The sequence below is a fragment of the Carcharodon carcharias genome, chromosome 26, assembly GCF_017639515.1.
Source record: "Carcharodon carcharias isolate sCarCar2 chromosome 26, sCarCar2.pri, whole genome shotgun sequence".
NCBI classification, from domain to species: domain Eukaryota; kingdom Metazoa; phylum Chordata; class Chondrichthyes; order Lamniformes; family Lamnidae; genus Carcharodon; species Carcharodon carcharias.
The window spans coordinates 28,850,660-28,876,071 of record NC_054492.1 but is presented as its reverse complement, the minus strand read 5'-3'; the positions used below and the strand labels follow the sequence as shown (position 1 = coordinate 28,876,071).

Below are 25,412 nucleotides of genomic sequence, written 5' to 3'. Positions count from 1 at the left end.
GAAAAATTTGTTCTCATATTCTGTATAAGATCGGGCCTTGACTTGTCCAATCTCTGATCTGTCTAGCACATACCGGGGATGAATCTAAGAAGTTCAATAATAAAATGAGTTCTTGAGGAACTGGAACATCCTCATCGTTTTCTTTCAAAGGCAAACGACTAAGTGCATCAGTGTTTGCAGTCTGATTCCCAGGGCTGTGGATGAAAGTATACTCATACGCTGCCAGAATCAATGCCCATCTCTGTATTCTTGCTGAGGCTATGGTTGGTATAGCCTTGTCCTTGCTGAACAATCCTAGCAAAGGCTTGTGGTCCAAAATGAAAGTAAAATGACGAATGTGTACAGACTGGTGACATTTCTTGACACCAAAGATGATTGACAAGCCTGTTTTTTCTATCTGTGGGTATCCCTTTTCTGCTGCATTGAGCGTTCTTGATAGATACCCAATAGGTCATTGAGCCATAAGACCATAAGACTTAGGAGCAGAAGTAGGCCATTTGGCCCATTGAGTCTGCTCCTCCATTTAATGAGATCCTGGCTGATCTGATAATCCTCAACTCCACTTTCCTGCCTTTTCCCCATAACCCTTGATTCCCTCACTGATCAAAAATCTGTCTATCTCTGTCTTGAATATACTTAAAGACCCAGCTTCTATAGCCCTCTGCGGTAAAGAATTCCACAGGTTAACTACCCTCTGAGAGAAGAAATTCCTCCTCATCTCTGTTTTAAATGAGTAACCCCTTACTCTGAGATTATGCCCCCTGGTCCAAGACTCTCCCACAAGGGGAAACAACCACTCACCATCTACCCTGTCAAGCCCCTTAAGAATCTTACATGTTTCAATAAGGTCACGTCTCATTCTTCTCAACTCCAATGAATACAGGCCCGACCTACTCAACCTCTCCTCATAAGAAAATCCCTCCATACCCAGGACCAACCTAGTGAACCTTCTCTGAACTGCCTCTAATGCCAGTATATCTTTCCTTAGATAAGGGGACCAAAACTGTTCACAGTGTTACACTAGTGCCCTGTATAGTTTTAGTAAGACTTCCCTATTCTTATACTCCATTCCCTTTGAAATGAAAGCCAACATTCCATTTGCCTCCATATTACCTGTTGAACTTGTATGTTAGCTTTTCTGGGATTCATGCAAGAGGACCCCCAAATCCCTCTGTGCTGCAGCTTTCTGCAGTCTTTCTCCATTTAAATAATATTCAGCTCCTCTATTCTTCCTGCCAAAATGCATAACCTCACATTTTCCCACATTATATTCCATATGCCACTTACTAAACCTGTCTATATCCTTCTGTAGACTCCTTGTGTCATGCACACCACTTGCCTTCCCACCTATTTTTGTATCATTCGCAAATTTAGCGATAGTACATTCACTTCCCTCATCCAAGTGATTAATATATATTGTAAATAATTGAGGCCCCAGCACTGATCCCTCTGGCACTTCACTAGTTACAGGTTGCCATCCTGAAAATGCCCCCCCTTATCCCAACTCTCTCTCTTCTATTAGTTAGCCAATCCTCCATCCATGCTAATATACTACCCCCAATACCATGAGCTCTTATCTTATTAAGTAGCCTTACATGCGGTGCCTTATCAAATGCCTTTTGGAAATCCAAACATATTACATCTACTGGTTCCCCTTTATCTATCCTACTTATTACCTCCTCAAAGAATTCTAATAAATTTGTCAGGCATGATTTCCCTTCATGAAGCCAAGCTGATTCTGCTTGATTATATTATGCAATTCTAAATGCTCTGCTATTACATCTTTCATAATAGACTCGAACATTTTCCCAATGACAGATGTTAAGCTAACTAGCCTATAGTTACCTGTTTTTTGTCTCCCTCCCTTTTTGAATAAGGGTGTTACTTTGGCATTTTTCCAATCCTCTGGGACTTGTCCAGAATTGACAGATTCTTGGAAGATTACTACCAGTGCATCCACTATCTCTGTAGCCACTTCCGTTAATATCCTAGTTTGCAACCCATCAGGTCCAGGGGACTTATTGGCCTTTAGCCCCATTAGTTTTCCTAGTACTTTTTCTCTAGTGATGGCTATTGTATTTTTTTCTTCCCCCTCTTTTGCTCCTTGATTAATTAGCATTGGCCATTCAATGGGAGAGCACTGCTCCCACTCCATAAGGAGATGCATCACATGTCAGAACTAACTTTATTCATTAGTCAAAATGTACTAATAGGGTGGATGAATACAACAGCTGTTTCACTTTTGTGAAAGCTTCTTTCAGTGGTGTTTGCCAAGACCAGTGTTGGATTTTCTTGAGTAGTTAATAAAAGGGTGCCAGTTCTGTCGACAAATTAGGAAAAAAGTGTCCATAGTAATTGATCATCTCCGAGAATGATTTGAGCTCGGAGGTGTTCCTTGGTGCTGGTGCCTCTTTATTGGCTCTCACTTTTTCTTCAACTGGGTGCAGGCCCTGTGCATCTACCCTGTGATCTAAATAGACTACCTCTTTCACTTGGAACGTGCACTTCTCTTTTTTTAAACACACTCCCGCCTGTGAAAAACACTTCAAAACTTCTTGCAAGTTTGCCAAATGTTTCTTTTTAGTGAGTCCTGTCACTAACTAAACTACAACACGAGGCAATCATTGCAGTAAATTTTCTACTGTCCTCATGTAATATGGCACAGGCAGAGAATACACCAAAAGGCAAATGGGTATATTGGTACAACCCTTTGTGTGTGTTAATTGTGACAAACATCTGGGAGGCTTTCCCTAACTCCAATTGTTGATAAGCATAGCTCATATCAGACTTCATGCAGACAGTTTCACCTGCCAACTTAGCATACAGGTCATCAATTTTTGGTATAGGGTATCTGTCCAACTTAGCCACTTTATTGACAGTCAATTTGTAATCTTCACAAATTTGAACACTTTGGTGGGGTTTAGTACAGTGACCACTGGCGCTGCCCATTCCAAGAACTGCACAGGTTGTATCACTCCCAGTTTCTCTACTCTATCCAATTCAGTGTCTACCTTTTCCTGCATTACATAAGGTACTGGTCTTGCCTTCATAAATTGGGGGGTAGAGTCTGGATCAACATGATTTTTTGTTTGTAGCCTTTGGATCTTCCTGAGTTTATCTTGGAAAACTAAAGTGTATTTTTGTAGTAGCTCAGGTAACCCAGTGGCTCTCAGTTGGAAGATCTCAGTCCAACCCAATTTAATTTCTTTCAGCCAGTTTTATCCAAGGAGGCTTGGCCCCTCAGCTGCTACCACCATCAAGGGTAATTTCACTGACTGACTTCCGTACTGTACAGTAACCCTGCTTATGCCTTTGATTTCGACATCTTCTTCTGTGTAAGTTTTCAATATGGCTTGTGTTTCTTTGAAGTTTAAATTACATTCCCCATAATTCAGGTATTTAAAAGTATGCTCACCTATCACTGTAGTGGAAACTCCTGTATCCACCTCCATTCTGATAGGCCTATTATTCACCCTCACTGTTACATAGATTGGTTCTGTTCTTCCTACCTTTAAATTATACAATGAATAAATATCTGAATCTGTTACTTCAGGGTCTTCTATGTTATGAATCTCACAGGGTTTTTTCTTTTGATTAAATCTCTGCTTGATTCGATCCTTGCAATGTCTCATGAGGTGTCCATTTCAATGACAGTAAAAACATTCGATGTTTTTAAACTTTGACTCATTACAAGGTTGTCTGCTTCCACCTCTGTTACCATTATTTTGCATTTTTGCTGCTAAGTCATTTCCTTTTATTTGTCTGTAAGCTGTGGCTGCTTCCCGCTTCTCATCAGAGCTGTACATTTTCACACCCTTTCAGGTTGGGACTTCCTGCCCAATATGGAGGACGGTGCGATTTTGCACTCTCTGTATGACTTTCGAGTCCCTCACTGCCCCTTGCATAGCCAGCCTATTTCCTGTGCCTTCTGAAAATCCAAATGCGTTTCAGACAGGAACCTCTTCTGAATTGAATCTTCATTTATACTGCACACCAAACAACCTCTAAGAATTTCAATAATGGATGTACCAAACTCACAATATTCTGTTAATTGTTTTAGACTTGCCAGATAACAAGCCACTGTCTCCCCTGGGGCTCTATTTCTTGAGTTAAATTTGAACCATTGCATCGTTACCGAGGGCTTGCGCTGGTAATTATTCTTTACAAGGTTCATTAAATCATCAAAACTTTTCAAGTCCGGGGCACTGGGTGCCATTAAACTTTGGATCAATCCATAAATCTTACTTCCATACATGGATAAGAGGATCGCTCGCCTCTTCTCCTCCCCCGCAATGTCAGTAGCTTGGAAAAAGAACATGAGGCGTTCAACATAATGAGACCAATCATCCACCATTGGGTTGAAAGGATCAACTCTTCCAAACTGAGGCATGCTTCAAGAGGATTGCTTCGACAATTAGGTCTGAAATTCTACTTACAATTACCATGCGAGGTATACTTTCAGCTTCTGTTTCTCGGTACAATTTCGGTTCATTTGATTTCCTTCCTCACTTTTTCTTGCTTTTTTCACCTTGTTGCCAGTTTGTTGGATCACTAGTTTAGTTGGATTAGTGGCTGCACACTTGTTTTGGGATGACCGTGTTGGTATGTGCAAATCAGCAGATGGTTCTTATGTAGAACACATCCTATTTATTTACAAAGGGACTCAGCAGCTACATTTGTGCATTTACAACTAAAACCAAGTCTCTAGATTACAGACTCTTACTCTAGACTACTAACTACAGACTACTAAGGTAGCCTACGCTATTTTGTCACTGGATAATAAGATCATGTGACCTTCTATTATAACATTCTTCTTAAAGGTATATTGCATAATCAGATTACCACAATTATAAAACAAAATACGTCTCTGCAACATAAGGAGATGATAGGGCAGGTGACCTCAGTTTAAGAAGCATCTTAAAGGAGGAAAGTGGGGTAGAGTGGCAGAGAGGTTGAGGGAGGGCAACCCAGAGCCTAGGGCCTAGACATCAGAAGGTATGGTCGCTAATGGTAGAGCAATTAAAATCAGGGTGCTTACTAGCCATAATTAGAGGAACACAGATATCTCGAAAGGTTGTGAGGCTGAAGGAAATGACAGAGATTGCAACGGGTGATGCCAGGGAGGGATTTGAAAACAAGGGTGGGAATTTTAAAATTGAGGACTTGCTTAACTGGGAGCCAACACAGGTCATCGAGCATGGCCGGGGGTGGGGATGGACTGCAGAGTTGTTGAAAACCTCAATTTACAGAGTGTAGCATGTGGGAGGCCAGCCAGAAGTGTGCAGGAATAGTCAAGTCTTGAAGTGACCAATAACAGGCTAGTGAAATACATATGATTTTCCCCCACAATATTTTAAAGTGAGAACAATGAGTACCAATAATAAACCTGGTGAACAGGTACGAAACATTGAGTAAAAAAATACAGCAACTTTGTCATATAAAACTGCATAAGCAAAATAATCTAAATATTATTCTTCTCACTGCTGCAATGTTTAAATTAGAACTCCAGTTGGTGTGGCAATATATGGCTTTTGGTCCCTGATCCAAACTCCAATCCCTAGTTACTGACTCCATCCCTCTCCTTGGCAACAGCCCGACATTAAGCCAGTCTGCTCACAACCTTGGTATCAAGTTTGACTCCAAGATGAGCTTCTGACCTCATAATTGCACCAGCTCTAAGATCGCCTATTTTCATCTCTGTAACATTGTCTGTTTTCGTTCCGTCTCAGCTCATCGGCTGCTGAAACCCTCGTTCATGCCTTTGTTCCCTCTGATTTAACTATTCCAAAGCACTCCCAGCTGCTCTCCCACATTCTACTCTCCGTTAGACTTGAGGTCATCCAAACCTCTGTTTTAACTCATCCAGTTCCGTTCACCTATCCCACCTGTGTTCGCTGATCTACATTAGCTCCTGGTCAAGAAACATTTAGATTTTAAAATTCTCATCTTTGTTTTCAAATCCCTCCATGGCCTCGCCCCTCCCCACCTCTGTAATCTCCTTCAGCCCCATAACCCTCCGAGATCTCTGCACTCCTCTAATTTGGACCTCTTGAGCATCCTCGATTTTAATCGCTCCACCATTGGTGGCTGTGCCTTCAGTTGCCTAGACCCCTAACTCTGGAATACCCTCCCAGCACTCCTCCACCTCTCCGCCCATTTCGTCCTTCAAGACACTCCTCAAAACCAACCTCTTTGATCAAACATTTGGCCATCAGACCCAATATTTCCAAATATTTTATAATGCTCCTATGAAGCATCTTGGCACACTACATTATGCTAAAGGTGCGATATAAATATAGGGTGTTGTATTTCAGATTCTGCAGCTGTACATGAAAAATACACTATTCACTAGCTTGAGTTACTAGAACACTCTTAACTACCAATAACCTGTTTCTAATAATACATTTATTGTTCTTTAATTCACTATGCTTCAATAGAACTTCATTGGTTGTAAGTACTTGGGATGTCCCGAGGTTGTGGAAGGTGCTATATAAATGCAAGTCCCTTCCTTACTGAAAAAAACAAGCGCAATACATATTGTTAGTAGGCTATTCGGCCCATTGTCCTTGTTCTGGCTCTTTGAAAGAACTATCCAGTTTGTCTCCAGTTCTTTTCACTCCAGTCCTGCGGATTTTTTTACATGACCAAGGCTAGCTTTTCAGCGTTAAAGCTAGCTCTGCTTAGAAGGTATAAATTGGGGTGAGAGTGTTTTCGAATCAATTTTCTAAGAAGATATATAAATATCTTATTTACACCGATTCTGAGTTTGGAACATAATGGGCAGAATTTTGCCCTTGTCAGGCGGGCGAGACTGGGACCGGTCGCACAATCAGACTGTAATTTCACGCTGACTGGCCAATTAATGGGCAGCCAAGTGTGAAACGCACTCTGCAGCGCTCAGGGCCGCCGGGGTGAGGGCGGGAGGAGCGCGAGCGCTGGTGTTCGGGCATGTGCGCGGGTGCATGCATAGTAAAAGCTCCCTGAGGGCACAGAGCTGCCTCAGGGAGCTGAAGATTTCTAACCATAAAAATGAAGATATTTAAAATTATGAAAACATGTCCCCTCGTGCGACTCTGTCACACGAGCAGAGACGTGTTAAATAGGAGTGTAAAAAGTTGTTATTTTTTTTTAAAATCCCGCCCGTGGATGAGGTTTTGCCAAAAGTGCAAAGGCCACTTGGCTTCTCGACCGCCCGACAACCGAACCGTCGGACGGGCAAATAAAAATTCTGCTCAATTAATTGATTAGGGGCCTTAATAGGCCGCTTCATTGTCGGTGGGTGCGCTGCTGACCTCCGTGCGCGCCCGCCGACTGAAATATCGCGCATCATTTTATGCTCGTTCGGGTCGGGCATGTGCCAGCCGATGAGAGAAAAATTCTGCCCAATGGCTCCAGTCCATTAAGATCAGTTGGTAACACTGTGGTTGTTTGCATAACTGCTATTTATATTTCTTCCACAGGGTGGTGGTGTTGCCCCTATAACCAACACTTCATGTACTCCTTGCTTGGTCCAAAGGCAGCGCTCGAATCTCTCTCATCCTCTTGCAAGAAACAGCAATAAACTAGTATTAATTTCCAGCATTCCCATTCGCCTGTTTTCATCCCGTCAATTTTACTGGAATGAAAATTTCATTGATTATACAATGGGTGGGCAGTCTGCTCTTTCAGGTTACTGCCTAACTCGTAATCACCCCTGCCAGTTTTGCATCTTTCAAATTTAAGCCTTGGGAGGTTCCCTATCTGCTCTTGATTTTAATGTATTACTAATGCTCTCCCATTGCATCCATCCATTCGAATCAATGGTGATGGTAACTGCTGTTGTTCTTACTTGCTCCAGAGGTGGTGCTACAACCTTCAACTGATAACGCCTGGAAAAAAGACTTGCATTTATATATCACCTTTCATAACCACTGACGTCCCAAGAGCTTCACAGCCAACGAAGTACTTTTTGAAGTGAAGTAGCTGTTCTAGTGCAGGAAACGCAGCAGCCAATTTGCACACAGCAAGCTCCAACAAAGAGCAATTTGATAACCAGATCTTTCGTGACGTTGATTGAAGGATGAATATTGGCCAGGACACTGGGAAGAAGTCCCCTGCTCTTCTTCAAAATAGTGGCCCTGGGATCTTTTACATCCACACTAGCAGGCAGGTGGGCCTCAACTTAATGTCTCATACAACAAATGGCATCTCAGGCAGTGCTGCACTCACTCAATAGTGCACTGCAGTGTCAGTCTAGATTGTTATGCTCAAATCCTGGAGTGGGACTTGAACCCACAACCTTCTGACTCAGAGATGAGAGTGCTACTCATTGAGCCACAGCTAATCTATTATTAGTTAGCCCTGCGGTAGAACTGAACCCCCTGTCTCAGCCTGTTCCACCCAATTTCAGAAGCACGCACGCCATGATACCTAACTACTAATCAGGAACAAGGCCAGAGGAGATTCGTTAACATGTCTATGGCTGTCACACTACAAGCTTCATATTTTGTCACAATCCCAAATTCTGAGTTGCCCATCTTTTTTTTAAAAAAAAGGAATCAGTCATTTCCTATTAGTATTTTGAGAAGAATTTGCCGATGAACCTCTAATGTCCTCAGGATGGCACAGCAAATTTACCTCATGTCCTTCAGGAGTAGGTTAACATCACTCACTATTATGTAAGGAGCTGGTACAGACAGCAGCAGAGCCACAATCAAATAGTGAGCAGTACAGTGATGTTTTTCCTTGTAGATGGGTTGAAAGGGTTAGTGGTAAGGGTTGAGCGCAAGGTCACTCAGTGCCCCTGTAATTTTTCAGTGTCAATCCCCAATATGAGACCATAATTAGTGTACAAACAACTTGCTTGTTCCTGAGAATAAACTTTTATCAACCTCCACATTTATTATTCTGACCCAACCCTGCCTCTGCCTTGAAATCTTTGCGATGCAACTGGTGTCAATCTTCTAGCACTGCCTCCCCCTGCTCCCTATTCTGAAAGCTGCACTCACTGATAATCAACCACCCACATTCCAATTCACTCTGCTCCAAACAATTACCTAACTGAACCAGTAAATACAGGCCGGCAGTGCACTGTGAATTACAGCCGTTTTCAGATGTCTCACTATCTCTGGCAGCTGCAGCTAACAGTTTTCTGCAGCCTCTGTCCCCCAGCAGTATCGATCTAACAGAGAGCTAAGACCTTGGCTCGCAGATTGGCAATGCCCCTTTGCTGAAGCAGCAGGATCCCTGGCATCAGGAGCCACCTGGCAGGCACCGAGACCCAGATCCTCTCCGCACTGCCACGCTCACACTCAGAGGACCACCAGCCTAGAAATCCCATTGCATAATTGCCCCTTTCTTAAAGAGCAGGTCTGCGAGTATCCAACATGGTGGTTTGCATTTCTTGCATTGGTGTTCATTTGGCACTGAGAGAAAGACTTGCATTTCGATAGCATCTTTCACAGCCTCAGGTCTTCCCAAAGTACTACACAGGCAATGAAGCACATTTGAAATGTGGCCACTATTGTTGTAATGTAAGAAACGTGGCAGCCAATTTGTGCACAGCAAGCTCCCACAAACAGCAATATGATCATGACCAGATTATCTGTCATTTTGTGATGTTGATCGAGGGATGAGTATTACCCAGTTACTGAGGGAAAATTTCCCTGATCTTCTTCAAAATTGCATCATAGCACCTCTTACACCTGCCTGAGGCCTTGGTTTCTCATCTGAGAGATGGCGCCTCCAACAATGCAGCACTCCCTCAGCAGCACTGAAGTATCAGCCTGAAGCTTTGTTCCCAAATCTCTGGAATGAGATCTGAACCCCACAATCTTCTGACTCAGACATGAGAATACCCACTGAGTACAACAGACACTCAGGGTGGACCGCACATCTTATTAATTAGGGTGCCCTGTACTTGCCCAAGATGTGTGACTGCAGCTGGCATATCAGAACCAGTGCTTATGCAAATCAGGGACCTAATTTCTAAGGTTGCCAACCCTCCAGGGTTACCCAAGAGTCTCCAGGAGTTGAAGATTAATCTCCTGGACATTGCTACCGGTAGCAGAAATATCGCATGTCACCATTTGAAGATGACCAGAGAGGTCTCTCAACTGACATTTTGCCTTCATCACAGTCTACCCCTAAATACACAATCCTAAAAACAGGCTACCTGGTCATTTATCTCAGTGCTGTGTGTGCTGTGTGCAAATTCACTGCTACATTTGCCTACATTAGTGGCACTACACCCCGAGCTATGTCATTGGCCGCAAGTCACTTTGAGACCTCCTTAGGATCTGAAAGGTGCCCCATATAAATGCAAGTTTTTTTCTTTACCATTAATTAAAAAGACTGTGGGGGTTACAGTGCAGAGAAGGATGTGGTAGGAGTATGTTAAATGTACAATGTGAGCACAGTGTGATTGTAATTCCAACCCTTTCATCTTTATACAGATCCTGCCATCCTTAACTTCTGTTCTTAATTAGCCAACCGCCCAGTTTCTGTGCTGAATATTTTCACCTGTTTGAACTCTGACTTTTCAACAAATGTATGTGGCACTTCAGGGCAATTTTAATCTCGAGAGACAATCAATTTCTAGGGAGTTTTGAAAACACTAAATTCATATTGGCTTAGCAAAAGAACATGAGGGGAGATGTGGAGAATTCATTGGACACAGCAAATTGTTATAAACTGGAACATGCTGCCTGAAAGGGCGGTGGAAGCAGATCCAGTAGTAACGTTCAACAGAGAATTGGATAAATACTTGAGAAGGTTAAAAAAATACAGGTTCCTGAGGGAAGAGCAGAGGGGGCAGTGTGACTAATTGGGTAGTTCTTTCAAAGGCACGATGGGCTGAATGGCTGTAAGTCTCTATAATTTTTAAACAAGCTGTTATGTCGTTTTACAACTTGCAACAACAGAGGGCAGGGCTTGAAATCTCAATTTTTTTTTATCAGTTAGGCCGTATGTTTACACAAGAGCTGTGAATCTCACTGAGTGGCCGTTGTTACAGTTGCCAACCCTCCAGGATTGCCCTGGAGTCTCCAGGAATTAAAGATTCATCTCCAGGACACTGCTGGAAGTAAATACCCAGGAGACAGATCATAGGATCATGATAAAGAAATAATGAGTGGAATTTTACGCTGGCGAGATTTTACGGTCCTGGCGAAGTCAATGGACTTTTGATTGGCTCGGCGCATTTTACTGCCCCACCCGCATCACGAGGGGGCTGTAAAATTCCGCCCAGTGTTTCTTTTTGCAATTTCCTTTGAATAGTTTTGTGTGTCAGTTACTAAAAAATATTGGAAATGGCCAGTGACTGAGAGTGAAGAATTATCCAATGGGTAGCGAGAACGTTGTTTGCTTTCCCATTGGTTGGAAAGGCAGACACAGCCAATGATGCATGTGTTGGGTGAATAATCGTAGAATGGGATTGGTTGGTGACAGGACATCATGTGATTTCTAAAATTAATCATTCAAGGGATGTGGGTGTCACTGGCTGGGCCAACATTTATTGCCCATCCCTAAATGCCCTTGAGAAGTTGGTGGTGAGTCACCTTCTTGAACCTCTGCAGTCCATGTGGTGTAGATACACCCACAGTGCTGTTAGGAAGGGAGTTCCAGGATTTTGATCCAGCAACAGTGAAGGAACGGCGATATATTTCCAAGTCAGGATAGTGAGTGGCTTGGAGGGGAACTTCCAGGTGGTGGTGTTCCCATGTATCTGCTGCTCTTGTCCTTCTAGGTGGTATTGGTGGTGTGTTTGGAAGGTGCTGTCTAAGGAGCCTAGGTGAGTTCCTGCAGTACATCTTGTAGATGGTACACACTGCTGCCACTGCGTCGGTGGTGGAGGGAGTGCATGTTTATGGATGTGGTAGTAATCAAGTGGGCTGCTTTATCTTGGATGGCATCAAGCTTCTGGCCTGCTGTGGGAGCTGCACTCATCCAGGCAAGTGGAGAGTATTCCATCACACTCTTGACATGTGCCTTGTAGGTTGTGGACAAGCTTTGGGGAGTTAGGAGATGAGTTACTCGCTGCATTGTTCCTAGCCTCTGACCTGCTCTTGTAGCCACAGAATCTATATGGCTAGCCCTGTTCAGTTTCTGGTCAATGCTAACCTCCGGGGTGTTGATATTGGGTGATTCAGCGATGGTAATGGCATTGGATGTCAAGGGGCAATAGTTAGATTCTCTCTTTTTGGGGAGGTTCATTGCCTGGCACTTGTGTGGTGTGAATGTTACTTGCCCTTTGTCAGCCCAAGCCTGGATGTTGTCCCGGTCTTGCTGCATTTTGACATGGACTGCTTCAGTATCTGAGGAGTTGCGAATGGTGCTGAACATTGTGCAATCATCAGCGAACATCCCCATTTCTGACTTTATGATGGAAGGAAGGTTATTAATGAAGCAGCTGGAGATGCTTGGGCCTAGGACACTACCCTGAGGAACTCCTGCAGTGATGTCCTGCAACTGGGATGACTGACCTCCAACAACTACAACCATCTTCCTTTGTGTTGGATATGACTCCAGCCAGCAGAGAGTTTTCCCCCTTAGTCCCATTAACTCCAGTTTTGCTAGGGCTCCTTGATGCCACACTCGGTCAAATGTGGCTTTGATGTCAAGGGTAGTCTCTCTCACCTCACCTTTGGATTTCAGCTCTTTTGCCCATGTTTGAACCAAGGCTGCAATCAGGTCAGGAGCTGAGTGACCCTGGTGAAACCGAAACTGTGTGTTAGTGAGCAGGTTATTGCTAAGCCAAGCACCACTTGATAGCACTGTTGATGACCCCTTCCATCACTTTACTAATGATCGAGAGTAGACTGATGGGGCAGTAATCTACCAGGTTGGATTTGTCCTGTTTTTTGTGTAAAGGGCAATTTTCAACATTGCTGGGTAGATGTCAGTTGTCAGTGTTGTATCTGTACTGGAACAGCTTGGCTAGGGGCACAAGTCTTCAGTACTATTGCTGGAATATTGTCAGGGCCCATAGCCTTTGCACTATCCAGTGCCTTCAGCCGTTTCTTGATATCATGTGGAGTTGGCTGAAAGCTGGCACCTGTCATGTTGGGGACCTCTGGAGGAGGCCGAGATGGATCAGCCACTCAGATTAAACTGCCCAATCCGATCTGGGGCACCTATTTGTTAATACTCCCCAGTGCTCCCACAATTTCACAAAAATGCCTGTTGCCCTCTCAGTAAACACTCTCAGGCCCCTCTTCTGTGTGGTCACACCAGACAATCAACACCAGGGCTCAGCGGGCAGTGCAAGATACCACTGTGTGTTATGTGAAAGTCCCAATGTTGGAGATGACCGAGGGAACTGCTCTGGACCTCTCCCTCCCTTGGGCGGCCCCTTTAAATGGATCAGAATCCCTGAATTTTTTTTCCCCAGGAGCGATCCCTGTCATTTGGTCCCAGCTGCCAGCTCACTGAGTCTAAATAGGAAAACATGTGGAGACAGTGGAAACTGGCATAGGTGCCAATCAGGAAACTTTCAGCAATTGTGTTTTATGTACACTTTCACATCATCGAGGAGAAGACTTAAAATGGTTCTTAAAGTGCACTGTACCTCATTTATAAACTTGTTGGTAGTCCTCTTGCCCCTGAGGCAGAAGATCAGGGGTTCAAGTCCCACTCTGGTGAGCTGAACGCAGACAGTCGGCTGACACTTCTGGTGCAGTACTGGGGGAGTGCTGCACTGTCAGCCTTTTGGATGAGGTTCTGCTCTCTCGGTTGGGTGTCAAAGATCTCATAGCACTATTTCGAAGACGAACGGGGGGGTTCTCCCTTGTATCCTGAGGCCAATATTTATTCCTTAATCAATATCACTAAAGGAAGATTATCTTGTCATTATCATATTGTTTTTGTGGGATCGAGTTTGCTGTGTGCAAATTGGCTGCTGTGTTTCCTATATTCCAACAGCAACTGCACTCCTGAAGTGCCCCATTGGCTGTAAAGCACTTTGAATCTCCAGAGGTTGTGAAAAGCACGCTCTCAATGTATATCTTTATTTATTGCTCATCCCTAAATGCCCTTGAGAAGTTGGTGACAATCGACCTTCTGGCATACAAAGGCTTGCTAGGCCATTTCAAGGGGTAGTTAAGAGACAGTTACATTGATGTGGGTCTGGAAGTGCTAGTAGGCCAGGCCTAAAGGACATTACTGAACCAGATGGGTTTTTACAACAATCTGGTAGCTTCCTGGTCACCATACTGAGACTAGCTTTTTAATTCCAGATTTATTTAATTAATTCACCGTAAATCTCCCAGTGGTCATGATGAGTTTTAAACCCTTGCCTCCCGATCACTAGTCCCAGTCTCTGGATTAATAGCCCAGTAACATTGTCACTGTACCATCCACACCCCTTGCCCTTATGGGTCATGGAGTTTGGTGGGTTGTTAAGGTTTTTGTTGAAAACTATAGCGTGTGATTAACACAAACTGCATGAAGAAATGAAAGCGCTTTTCCCCCATCACTGTGAAAAATTACAGGCTAGCGAGAACTGCAGATGAAATAAATGACCGATTTCAGACAACTGGCATTGTGGGTTGACTGCTTGTTGCCATGGGATCGCTGGGCCTGTTGTTTACACCTCCCTGCTGGAGAATTCATTGAACTTGACATACTTTCCATTAAAAATTGGGGCACCTGTGTAGATAATTTCATTCTTTTGGCCTAGTGCCATCAATGACAGACTGCTCGCAGACTCCAAGTATTAGGTTGTTATTTTCGCTCAGTGTGGATTATGAAGTGGCGGGTTGGTGCGGTGGGGGAGGGGGTGGGAAATGGTGGGGGGAGGTGGAGGGGAGGTGGGGGGAGTCTTTTAATTAAACCAAAGTGCTTGAAATGTTTTTAAGGGGCGTTGCGTTGTGCTGTGTAAAATCTGCTGGATAGTCTCAGCATGGGGGGATTATAATGTTATCCACTAACTGGGATGTGGGCACTGGACAAGAGTGAGCCAATCTGCGGGCACATGGTGATGACCTGTTCTCCTTCAACATCCTCAGAACGTTTCATCGAAGTTGGTCTTTTCCCCCCCAATTTTAATGCCCCCCTCAACCCCACCCCAATCATCCTTTTCTCAGCCGCGCTCTGTGCCCCCTCCCAGCTGTGAAGACTTTGCTTCCCGGTTCTTTGCTTTGTGAGACAGTGGAGCAGGGTCTGTGTTCCCACACTGTCAGGTTAACCTGCCTCACAGAGCTGACAGCTGTGCCCTGTAACTGCTGGCTGGACCCCGGGGGCAGAGACCCAGCCAGATTGCTTCATCCAGCAGCTGGCCCGAGACGTTTGACATCTCTCACATGGTACATTTGCTAGAAATTTCCTGTCGTTCTTAAAGCAGACACTGTGGGCCCCACGTTCTGTGAGAAAAGCGAAATCACAGAACTGAGCCTTTTAGCAAAAGAAAGAACCTGCATTTATATAGCACCGTTCACAACCAGCTGACCTCTGAAAGTGCTTTTCAGCTAATGAAGTGTTTTTGAAGTGTCGTCACTGCTGTAACAAATCTGCACATAGCAAAATCCCACAAAGAGCAAATATTTTTCTTTTTTTTTTTCCCCTCTTTTGCTGTTCTCCTCTCACCATTACCACATTCTGTTGCTCCAGTAATCCCCCTAACAGGAACGCCAGCCTCAATCCCCTCTTTACATCTATAATACTGTTTAATCGTATTTGTGATATCAGGAATGTTTCCAAGCAGAAACATTTGAGGCTTTAGAAATATTCCCAGCCCCCTGTTTAATTTATTTATTTTTCCTTTTTGTTCGGGGGTCTGAGAAAGGGTTTGGCAGTGAATCCTACTTCCTGCACAATCTACAACTCGATCCTGCCTATGCTTGAGGTTGCCATGGCTTCACATTGCCATGGAAATGCTTCTTACTTGTTCCAGCGGAATGACTAGAAAGGAACCTCCACCAGCAGTCTCAGTGACAATGGCGAGGAACTTGGGGTTGATGGCACAGAAGTGGTTGTCATGGACGTTCTTGGTGATGGAGATGCCATCGAAGCAGTGCTCCCGACTCGCAGCCTTCCCGTAAACATTCCGAAACTTGGAGCTGCGATACTGTGGGCGCCATGACATCTGCAAAGCAAGCGGAACAAAGGTGTTAATTTAGATCTCCAAGGGGGCAGCTAACGTTCAGTGGCAGCAAGCACAAGGCAAAGCAAATCCAGCTACAGTCCCCTCTGGTGGCCCATGTCCGTCTGACCATAAACCGTTGGACGTCCAACACCTTTTGCCTCACCAAAGCTGCTCCCTTAACCTGGAGGTGGGCAGACAAAGAGGAGAATTCCCTTGGTTCCCACCTGTAGTGACACTGTAAACCCAATCACCAAGAATTCCCTCCTTGTGACAAAATCATAACTACACACAAACTAACAAGCAAACCGAATCTTATCCCTTAAATCATTGAATCATACAACGCAGAAGGAGGCCATTTGGCCCTTCATGCCTGTTCCAGCTCTTTTAGAGAACTAACCAATGACTCCCAGTCCCCCGCTCTCTCCCCATAGCACTTCAATTGTTTCCTATTCAAATAAACACCCAGCTCTCTTTTGAAAATCACTGTGAAACTCCTTCCACCTCACACCCTTCACCTCTGAAAGAAAATAAATGTTGTCACCCATACAGAGGATTGTGAGAAGCAAGTGTGGGCACCGAGGCAACGAAACCACCTTGCAGCACCGACTGCACTCGTGCCTCACGAGTGTCTTGTGATTTCTGCACTTGTATCTACTGTGATGACATTATCTCTGGTGTGAATGATCACTGCCACCAGATTCAAGGAAATCCCTTAAATCAAATCGGAATAATGTGAACAATTATTGCAATTCTAGTTTAACGATTTCAAGGCTTTAAACTAATCTCCGGGTTGAGGCACCAATTATAAACTGCTTAAGCTTTGCTCTGCCAGCTCTAATCCCATGTTGGAATCCCACACAGGATTAATACCACATAACAGTCCCCAGACATCCACAATATTAGACAACCTTTAGGAGCTTTATGTGTTTATCTCAGCTTTCTGTGTGCCTCCTCTTGCAGCAACTGCAAAATAAATAAAATTCTTCAGCATTTTTCACTCCCTTAGGATTTTCCAAAGTGCTTCAAATCCAATTAAGGACTTTTTGAAGTGTAGTCACTGTTGTAATGTAGGAAATGCAGTGGTCAGTTTATACACAGCAAGACCCCACAAATACTAGAAAATCTATTTCCGTGACGTTGGTTAAAGGATAAATATTGATCAGGACACCAGGGAGAGCTCCTCTGCTCTTCTTCATCCAGTGGTCATGGGATTTTTTTTACATCTACCAAAGAGGGCAAGTTCTGTTTAACTTTTCATCTTAAAATTAGCACCCCCGGCAATGCAGCAGTCCCTCGGTAATACACTGGGAGTGACAGTTCGGAATATGTTTTCAAGTTCCTGGAGTGGGACTTGAACCCACAACCTTCTGACTCAGAGGCGTGAAGATAGCTGTATGGATATAGTACTTCAATGATAGTGAACTAGCTAATTATACAGTAGCATGGAGCTGTGGCTGACAAATTGACCTGCAAGAACTCAACAAATTACCTATAAGCTTATGTTTCCTCAGGGGCAATATTTAGCCTGACAATATGGTGGAATATCTTCATCTGCTAAATCAGCTGCTGAAAATTACTTTTTCTTTTTATTAGTGAAATGTAACAAAAGTGTGTAAAAAAATGACGATAACTGAAAAGAGAGACACATTGCCAAATCTTTTTGTCTTGCATTCCTTGAAACGTTCAAACGATCACAACGATTTATACTGCATGAGAAAAGGGTGCTGACTAGTTGGCAAGTCAACTCTGATTGGCCGAGGCATTATCTTGGAGAAAGCAATGGGTAGGTATAGGCTCTCTAAGCTACATGGCAATGCCTCCGCCAATCAGAATCGACTTGCTGACCAATCAACATCTTTTTCTCCTGTGATATAAATTGTTGTGACTGTTTGAAATTTGGCATTCTTGCATTTGTCCTGATGAGTGCAAGATGAAAAGCTTTGGTAACATGTCTCCCTTTTCGGCAATACTCAAGTTCTGTACTACCAAAGGACTGTAAGTAATGTTAGATGCATTCCTGGCCTGTAGGCCAGTGATGGTACTATGGCGGTTGACACCACTCAGTAATATGGGCAGCTACCTTTGACTCTTGAGGTGGTACCTCACTCTGTTTGAGGGCATGATTGCAGCCGTGGTTACAGTATATGGTTGCCGATATGTAGCAGGGCTGAGATCAAAAGGTAGAGTAAAATAATCATTTACTGCAGATGTCAGGATAACTCCTCACAATGCTGCTAACCAACTTTAAAGAGCTGTTGAAGGAAAATATTTGGCAGTCAAATATAAAAAAATAATTGCCATGCACGTTTCCCTGAAGACAGCCCTCCTCTACCATAACTGTTCTTTCTCGCAATCATGTTACATGTGGAATGTGAAGTTCTATTTGTTCGCAGATGACTTCATTCCTCATGATTTACAGGGTAAATTAGATCAGTTTACAGACAAGAGGGAAACCTATTCTTTTCGACACAATGTCGAGGATTTTCAGTTCCCTGGGATCCGCTTTTATTGGACACAGTGTTGTACAGACAGGCTGACCTGACACTGGACCCCAGTGAACTCAGAGAGCACTCTTCCTGCATGAAGGAGGCAGTCCAAGAGAAAACAACAGTCCCACTCTTCCTGCCGTTAAAAAAAGCCAAAAAAACAGCAACAGGCAAGCGTTGGACTCTCAAAAGTGTTGGACAGCTGGTTCTACAAGAATCCTTTATAGGTTCGATCCCCTAACATTTAAAACATTCACATTTGAAATAAGCACTCATTTATACCAGACAATAAGTGAGAACCATTATCCATTTATGTTAATGTCAACCTCAAAGTTGCCCCTTGTAGCATCTGAAGTGACCCATTTATTTTGGGCAGAAACAGCTGTGTGTGTACTCCTGAGTTCACACCTCATTAAAAGATGCCAGTGATGGCTCAGTGATCGTAGCCTTGTCACTGTGTCAGAAGATCATGGGGTTTATGCACCACTCCAGAGACTTGAACACAATAATTTAGGCTGACACGACAGTGCAGTACTGAGGGAGTGGCCTTTTGATATGTTAAATTGAGGCGCTCTGCTCTCTCAGGTGCACATAAAAGATCTCACGCTGCTATTTTGAAGAGAAGGGCTTTATGGGATATGTGGAACATTCCTTGTTCCAGTCCTACTCCGGCCCCCTCCCACAACTCTTTCTCTGGTACATCGATGATTACTTCAGTGCTGCTTTATGCTCTCATCTGGACCTGGAAAAATTTATTAATTTTGCTTCCAATTTCCACCCCTCCATCATTTTCACATGGTTCATCTCTGACACTTCCCTTCTCTTCCCTTCCTTGACCTCTCTGTCTCAATTTCTGGTGATAGACTGTCCACCAATATTCATTACAAGCCTACCGACTCCCACAGCTACCTTGACTACAGCTCCTCACACCTCGCTTCCTGTAAGGACTCCATCCCATTCTCTCAGTTCTTTTGCCTCCATTGCATCTGTTCTGATGATGCCACTTTCCAAAACAGTTCCTCTGACATGTCTTCCTTCTTCCTTAACCGAGGTTTTCCACCCACGGTGGTTGACAGGGCCCTCAACTGTGTCCGGCCCATCTCCCTCGCATCCGCCCTCACACCTTCCTCTCCCTCCCAGAACCACGATAGGGTCCCCCTTGTCCTCACTTATCACCCCATCAGCATCCGCATTCAAAGGATCATCCTCCGCCATTTCCAGCATGATGCCACCACCAAACACATCTTCCCTTCACCCTCCCCAGCGGCATTCTGCAGGGATCGTTCCCTCCGGGACACCCTGGTCCACTCCTCCATCACCCCCTACACCTCAACCCCCTCCCACGGCACCTTCCCATGCAATCGCAGAAGTTGCAACACCTGCCCCTTTACTTCCCCTCTCCTCACCATCCAAGGGCCCAAACACTCCTTTCAAGTGAAGCAGCATTTCACTCACACTTCCCTCTATTTATTCTACTGCATTCGCTGCTCCCAGTGCGGTTTCCTCTACATTGGAGAAACCAAACGCAGATTGGGTGACCGCTTTGCAGAACACCTTTGGTCTGTCCGCAAGCATGACCCAGACCTCCCTGTTGCTTGCCATTTCAACACTCCACCCTGCTCTCATGCCCACATGTCCATCCTTGGCCTGCTGTAATGTTCCAGTGAAGCTCAACCCAAACTGGAGGAACAGCACCTCATCTTCCGACTAGGCATTTTACAGCCTTCTGGACTGAATATTGAGTTCAACAATTTTAGATCATGAACTCTATCCTCCATCCCCATCCCCATTCAGATTCCCTTTTTTCCAATAATTTATATATATTTTTCTTTTCCCACCTATTTCCATTATTTTTAAATCCATTGTTTTATCTCTACCTTTTAACCTATTTTGATCCCTTCCCCCCACCCCAGCCCCCACTAGGGCTATCTGTACCTTGCTCGTCCTGCTTTCTACCCTTAATGTCACCTATTAGCACATTTCTTAACTAATATCACCACCGTCGACACCTCTTTGTCCTTTTGTCTATGACATCTCTTGGCAATCTCCACCTATCACTGGCCCTCTATCCAGCTCTACTTGTCCCACCCCCCTTAAACCAGCTTATATTTCACTTATTTTCTATTTTTCCTTAGTTCTGGTGAAGAGTCTTACGGACTCGAAACGTTAACTGTGTTCCTCTCCGCAGATGTTGTCAGACCTGCTGAGTTTTTCCTGGTATTTTTGTTTTTGTTTCGGAGTACTTCCTGGTTTCCTGGCCAATAATTACCCCTCAACCAACATCATTGCCACATAGATTATCTGACTTTGTGTGGGAGCTTGCTGTGCGCAAATTTACTGCTGTGCTTCCTACAGTGGCCTCACATCAGAAGTACCTCATTGGTTGCAAAGCACCTTGGGACATCCTGAAGCCATGAAAATCACTGTTAAAATGCAAGTCTTTCCCTTCTCTTCCATTAAATCCACCTCTGTCTATTCCCTCTAGCACCTATCCAATTGTTTTTTGAAAGTTATCATTGAATCTGCTTCCACCGATCTTCCAGCCAATACATTCCATTTTAGTCATCCTTGAGATGTGAGTGTTGCTGGCCAGGCCTGATTCATTTAGGCTAGACTTTTTTAGAAAGAGTCAACCACATCGCCATGAGTCTGATTTCCTCCTCTGACTTAGTAAATCAGATGGGTTTTTAAGTACAATCTGGTGGTTTCATGCTTATCATTACTGAACCTGTTCCAGATTTATACATAAATTGAATTTTATTTTTCCCATCTAGAGCAGTGGGATTTGAGTCCCTGGAATACTAACCCAGTAACGTTATCATGATGCTACATACCCTTCAGCCAGTGGAAATATTCTCCTTATTCACTCCATAAAAATCCTTTATGATTTTGGACACTATGAAACCTCTGCTGTCAGGAAACAATTCCGGTTTCTCTAGTCTCCCCATGTAACTCAGATCCTACGTCCCTAGTACCAAATTTGTGAGAACGTGAACTTTGCAAGAAGAACAAATTGTAACCAATGTGCAAAGAATATGCAAAGCCTACATTTCTTACAGCTTGCACACTGCAGCTGTGTAGGGAAATATTTCAACCAATTTGCACACAGCAAGATCCCAAAAACAGCAAGTGAGATGAAAAACCAGCTCATCTACATGCGCTGGAGTTGGTTAAGTGAGGAATGTCGACCAGGCATTGGCAGGGACCCAGCTCTTCTTTGAATAGAACAGAGCTGGACCTCAGTTTAATACCTCGAAGAAAGACTCCCTTGACAATGCAGCGTTCCTTCGGCCTGAATTTTCAGCTCGGTGGGTAGGCCCGATCGTCGGGCTCGGGTGTGGCTGGGAAACAGACCACCGACCGTGATCAGCCCCTGACCGCGATTTCACGCTGCCTGGCCAATTAACAGCCAGCCGGTCTGAAAGGCACGCTGAAATACTCAGCACTGCCGGAGTGGGGGCGGGAAGAGGGCGGGCGATGAGTTAACGTGGGCGCGGGCCAGAGCTGACAGAAATCCCCCTGCAGGCAGAGAGCTGCCTCAGGGAGCTGAAGACCTGAAACAGCAAAAATAAAGGTTTAAAAGGCTGAAAAAAGTGTCATAATCAATCACCGGAAAATTTAGCTAATGAAAATACTGTCCACAGAAATTTATTTATATTTTATTGCATCATAGAAATCTCATCCCGCCCTTGCATGAGGTTTGGTGAAAAATGCAAAGGCCGCCTGGGTGATTCGCCCGACTGCCAACCGTAAGGTTGAGTGGGCAACGTGAATTTGGAGTCAATTACGTCGTTAATGGGCTTAATTACTCTCTTCATTGTCGGCTGGCACACTTCTGACTTATGCGCGCGTCCACCGACCGAAATATCGCATGGGCGCGGGATGATGTTGGGACACTCGCCTGACATCATTGCGCGCTATTTTACGCAAGGCGTAAAATTCAGCCCCTCGTTTTTTTTTGGTGAAAACAGCCTAGACTATGCACTCATTTCCAATTTCAGTCGCATGGTTTCAGCATCAAGTAATCCCAGGTCACGTACAGTTCAGTTAGATCGAGTTAAGTTCCCTCCTAAATGCCCCAACAATGGGCCTTAGTATTCAGGCCCATAAACGTCCTCCTCATTACCAGCCTAGTATTTTTCTGATTTCCACACCAGCTACACAGTGCTCTGAGTAAAATTGCCATGTAAGTGCCTGATGAGTACAGTTTTGTGCTGTCCACCCATGGAACTGGGCAGAATCTGTCCAAAACCATTTCACGTAGGACTCATAAACCTAATGAACAGCGCTGAAGTTAAAGGAAATAAAAATTGGGAGAGATGTAAAAACGAGCTGTTGACTCGCTAACAGCAGATTTATACCATCATATCCACTGACTCATTAGGAACATTCCATGATTGGTTGGCAATGAATGAAAGTGACTGTTTTCTTCAACTTGATAATTGCAATTTAAATTCCCATTCATTTATTTTAGGGTATTAGTTTGGACAGACCACCTATCAACATCCTGGGGATTACCGTTGACTAGAAACTGAACTGGACTAGCAATATAAACACTGTGGCTACAATAGCAGGTCAGAGGCTAGGAATCCTGCAGCGAGTAACTCACCCCCTGACTCCCCAAAGCCTGTTCACCATCTACAAGGCACAAGCCAAGAGTGTGATGTAACAGTCTCCACTTGCCTGGATGAGTGCAGCTCCAACAACACTCAAGAAGCTTGACACCATCCAGGACAAAGCACACTGCTTGATTGGCACCCCATCCACAAACATTCACTCCCTCCACCACCGGCAGACATTGGCAGCAATGTGTACCATGTCCAAGATACAGTGCAGGAACTCACCAAACCCACAAACACTACCATCTAGAAGGACAAGAGCAGCAGACACAAGGGAGCACCCCCACCTGGAAGTTCCCCTTCAAGCCACTTACCATCCTGACTTGGAAATATATCACTGTTCCTTCACTGTCGCTGGGTCAAAATCCTGGAACTCTCTTCCTAACAGCACTGTGGGTGTACCTATGCCACATGAATTACAGTGGTCCAAGATGGCAACTCATATACACCTCTATCAGGTCCCCTCTCAGCCATCACTGCTCCAAGGAAAGCAACCCCATGTCACATTACCCTTCATAAGGGCAATTATGGATGGATAATAAATGCTGGCCTAGCCAGCGAAACCCACATCCCATGAATGAATAGAAAAACTGCTCTTGTTAATGGTTAACAGTGGTAGCGGATCACTCATGTGTGATAATGATGGCACTGGGCTAGCCCAATCTTGCCAATCACTGGTCTGTACATTTGATGAGTGAAGGGGCAACTATCACTGCTCATTTTGTACCACTACTACCAAGATCACCTGTCCCTTAGAAGCACACTTCTAACATTAGAAGATTTACATGGGATGTTGCCAAGGTGTTACCATGGATAACCAACATGCTATTGGTTACATCGAAAGAGTCATTGTCACTTCATACCAGACATTATCAATGTGATTATTCTTTACATAGGGAAGCACCAACAGGTCAGTCAGATGTTCCTATTTTTAATCCTTTTAAATATTTAAGAGATCTAATTTGGAATTGTCCCTTTGTAACCACAGGAATAGGTTTTACAGTTTTATACGTTATATTTCCTCTCTGTGCTATTTTAAGTAGATTAATGATTGCTTTGCATTAGTACCGTCAGCAATCTGTGCAAACATATTACCTGGTACACTAAAAATAGTCCGCAGGGTGAACTAAATCTACTGGAATTTAAAGGTCGGTGTGAGGCTGCATTTTACGCTACAGCTGCGGAGTCAGTCTAAAAATATTTTACTTCCCAATAATACTACAGTTATAGGGGTAAGGATTAATCCATGCCTATGCCCGGCTTTGGAAGGTTGAGATCAAGGGCAGAAGTTTTAGCCCCTGAAGGGGATAAACACAGGGTTGGATGGGCATGAAAATTTGTGCTGCCAACAGGCATGCTGGATTGACAGCATCATTCCGCACCTGAGGCAGGGTGGGGGTCTGGTAGGGTTACCCATCCCATAAGCAGTGGGAAGCCAACTTAGGGTATTTCGAGGTCACTTAGGCCTATTGTCAGAGGCCAATTGGAATTTTGCAGCCAGGCTGCAGCCTGCCCTGAGGTATCAGTGACCAGCGGATATGGTAGATCAGCAGAAAATCCCAGTGGAAGTCAAAGGTTCACATCTTCTTAGGTTACTATTGAAACCTTTTTTGTTTAATGGGAATGTAATTTTATATAATCTGCAGCAGAAACAATTGATCCATCAAAAGCTTTAAAAAAACACTCACCCAAGAGAGTGCGATCATGTATATCACCCAAGAGAGTGTTCCTTCTTAACAGCACCGTGGGTGTACCTGTACCAGCCAGATGGGCTGCAGTGGTTCAAGAAGATCAGAGGGGCCTTGGTGTGCATATCCACAGATCCCTGAAGGTAGCAGGGCAGGTAGATAAGGTGGTTAAGAAGGCACACGGGATACTTGCTTTTATTAGCCGAGGCACAGAATACAAGAGCAAGGGGTTTATGCTGGAATTTTATAAAAAGCTGGTTAGGGCACAACTGGAGTATTGTGTGCAGTTCTGGTCACCACATTATAGGAAGGATGTAATTGCACTGGAGAGGGTGCAGAGGAGATTTACCAGGATGCTGCCTGGGCTGGAGGGTCTGAGTAATGAGGAATGATTGGATAGGCTGGGGTTGTTTTCCTTGGCGCAGCGAAGGTTGAGAGGGGACCTGATAGAGGTGTATAAGATTATGAGGGGCATAGATAGGGTGGATAGGAAGGCACTTTTTCCATTAATAGAGGGGTCAATAACCAGGGGGCATAGATTTAAGGTAAAAGGTAGAAG

At 44.3% G+C, this 25,412-nt stretch overlaps 1 protein-coding gene across 2 annotated transcripts in view; it reads right to left on the bottom strand.

Annotated features, from left to right (window-relative positions):
* coro2ba (coronin, actin binding protein, 2Ba) overlaps positions 1-25,412 on the bottom strand; it is a 203,320-nt gene that overhangs the window by 49,101 nt on the left and 128,807 nt on the right. For both annotated transcript variants that reach the window (XM_041175107.1, XM_041175109.1), the window contains one exon: positions 15,860-16,060. In XM_041175107.1, coding sequence (XP_041031041.1) covers positions 15,860-16,060 — 201 coding nt within the window. The remainder of the gene's footprint in view (positions 1-15,859; positions 16,061-25,412) is intronic.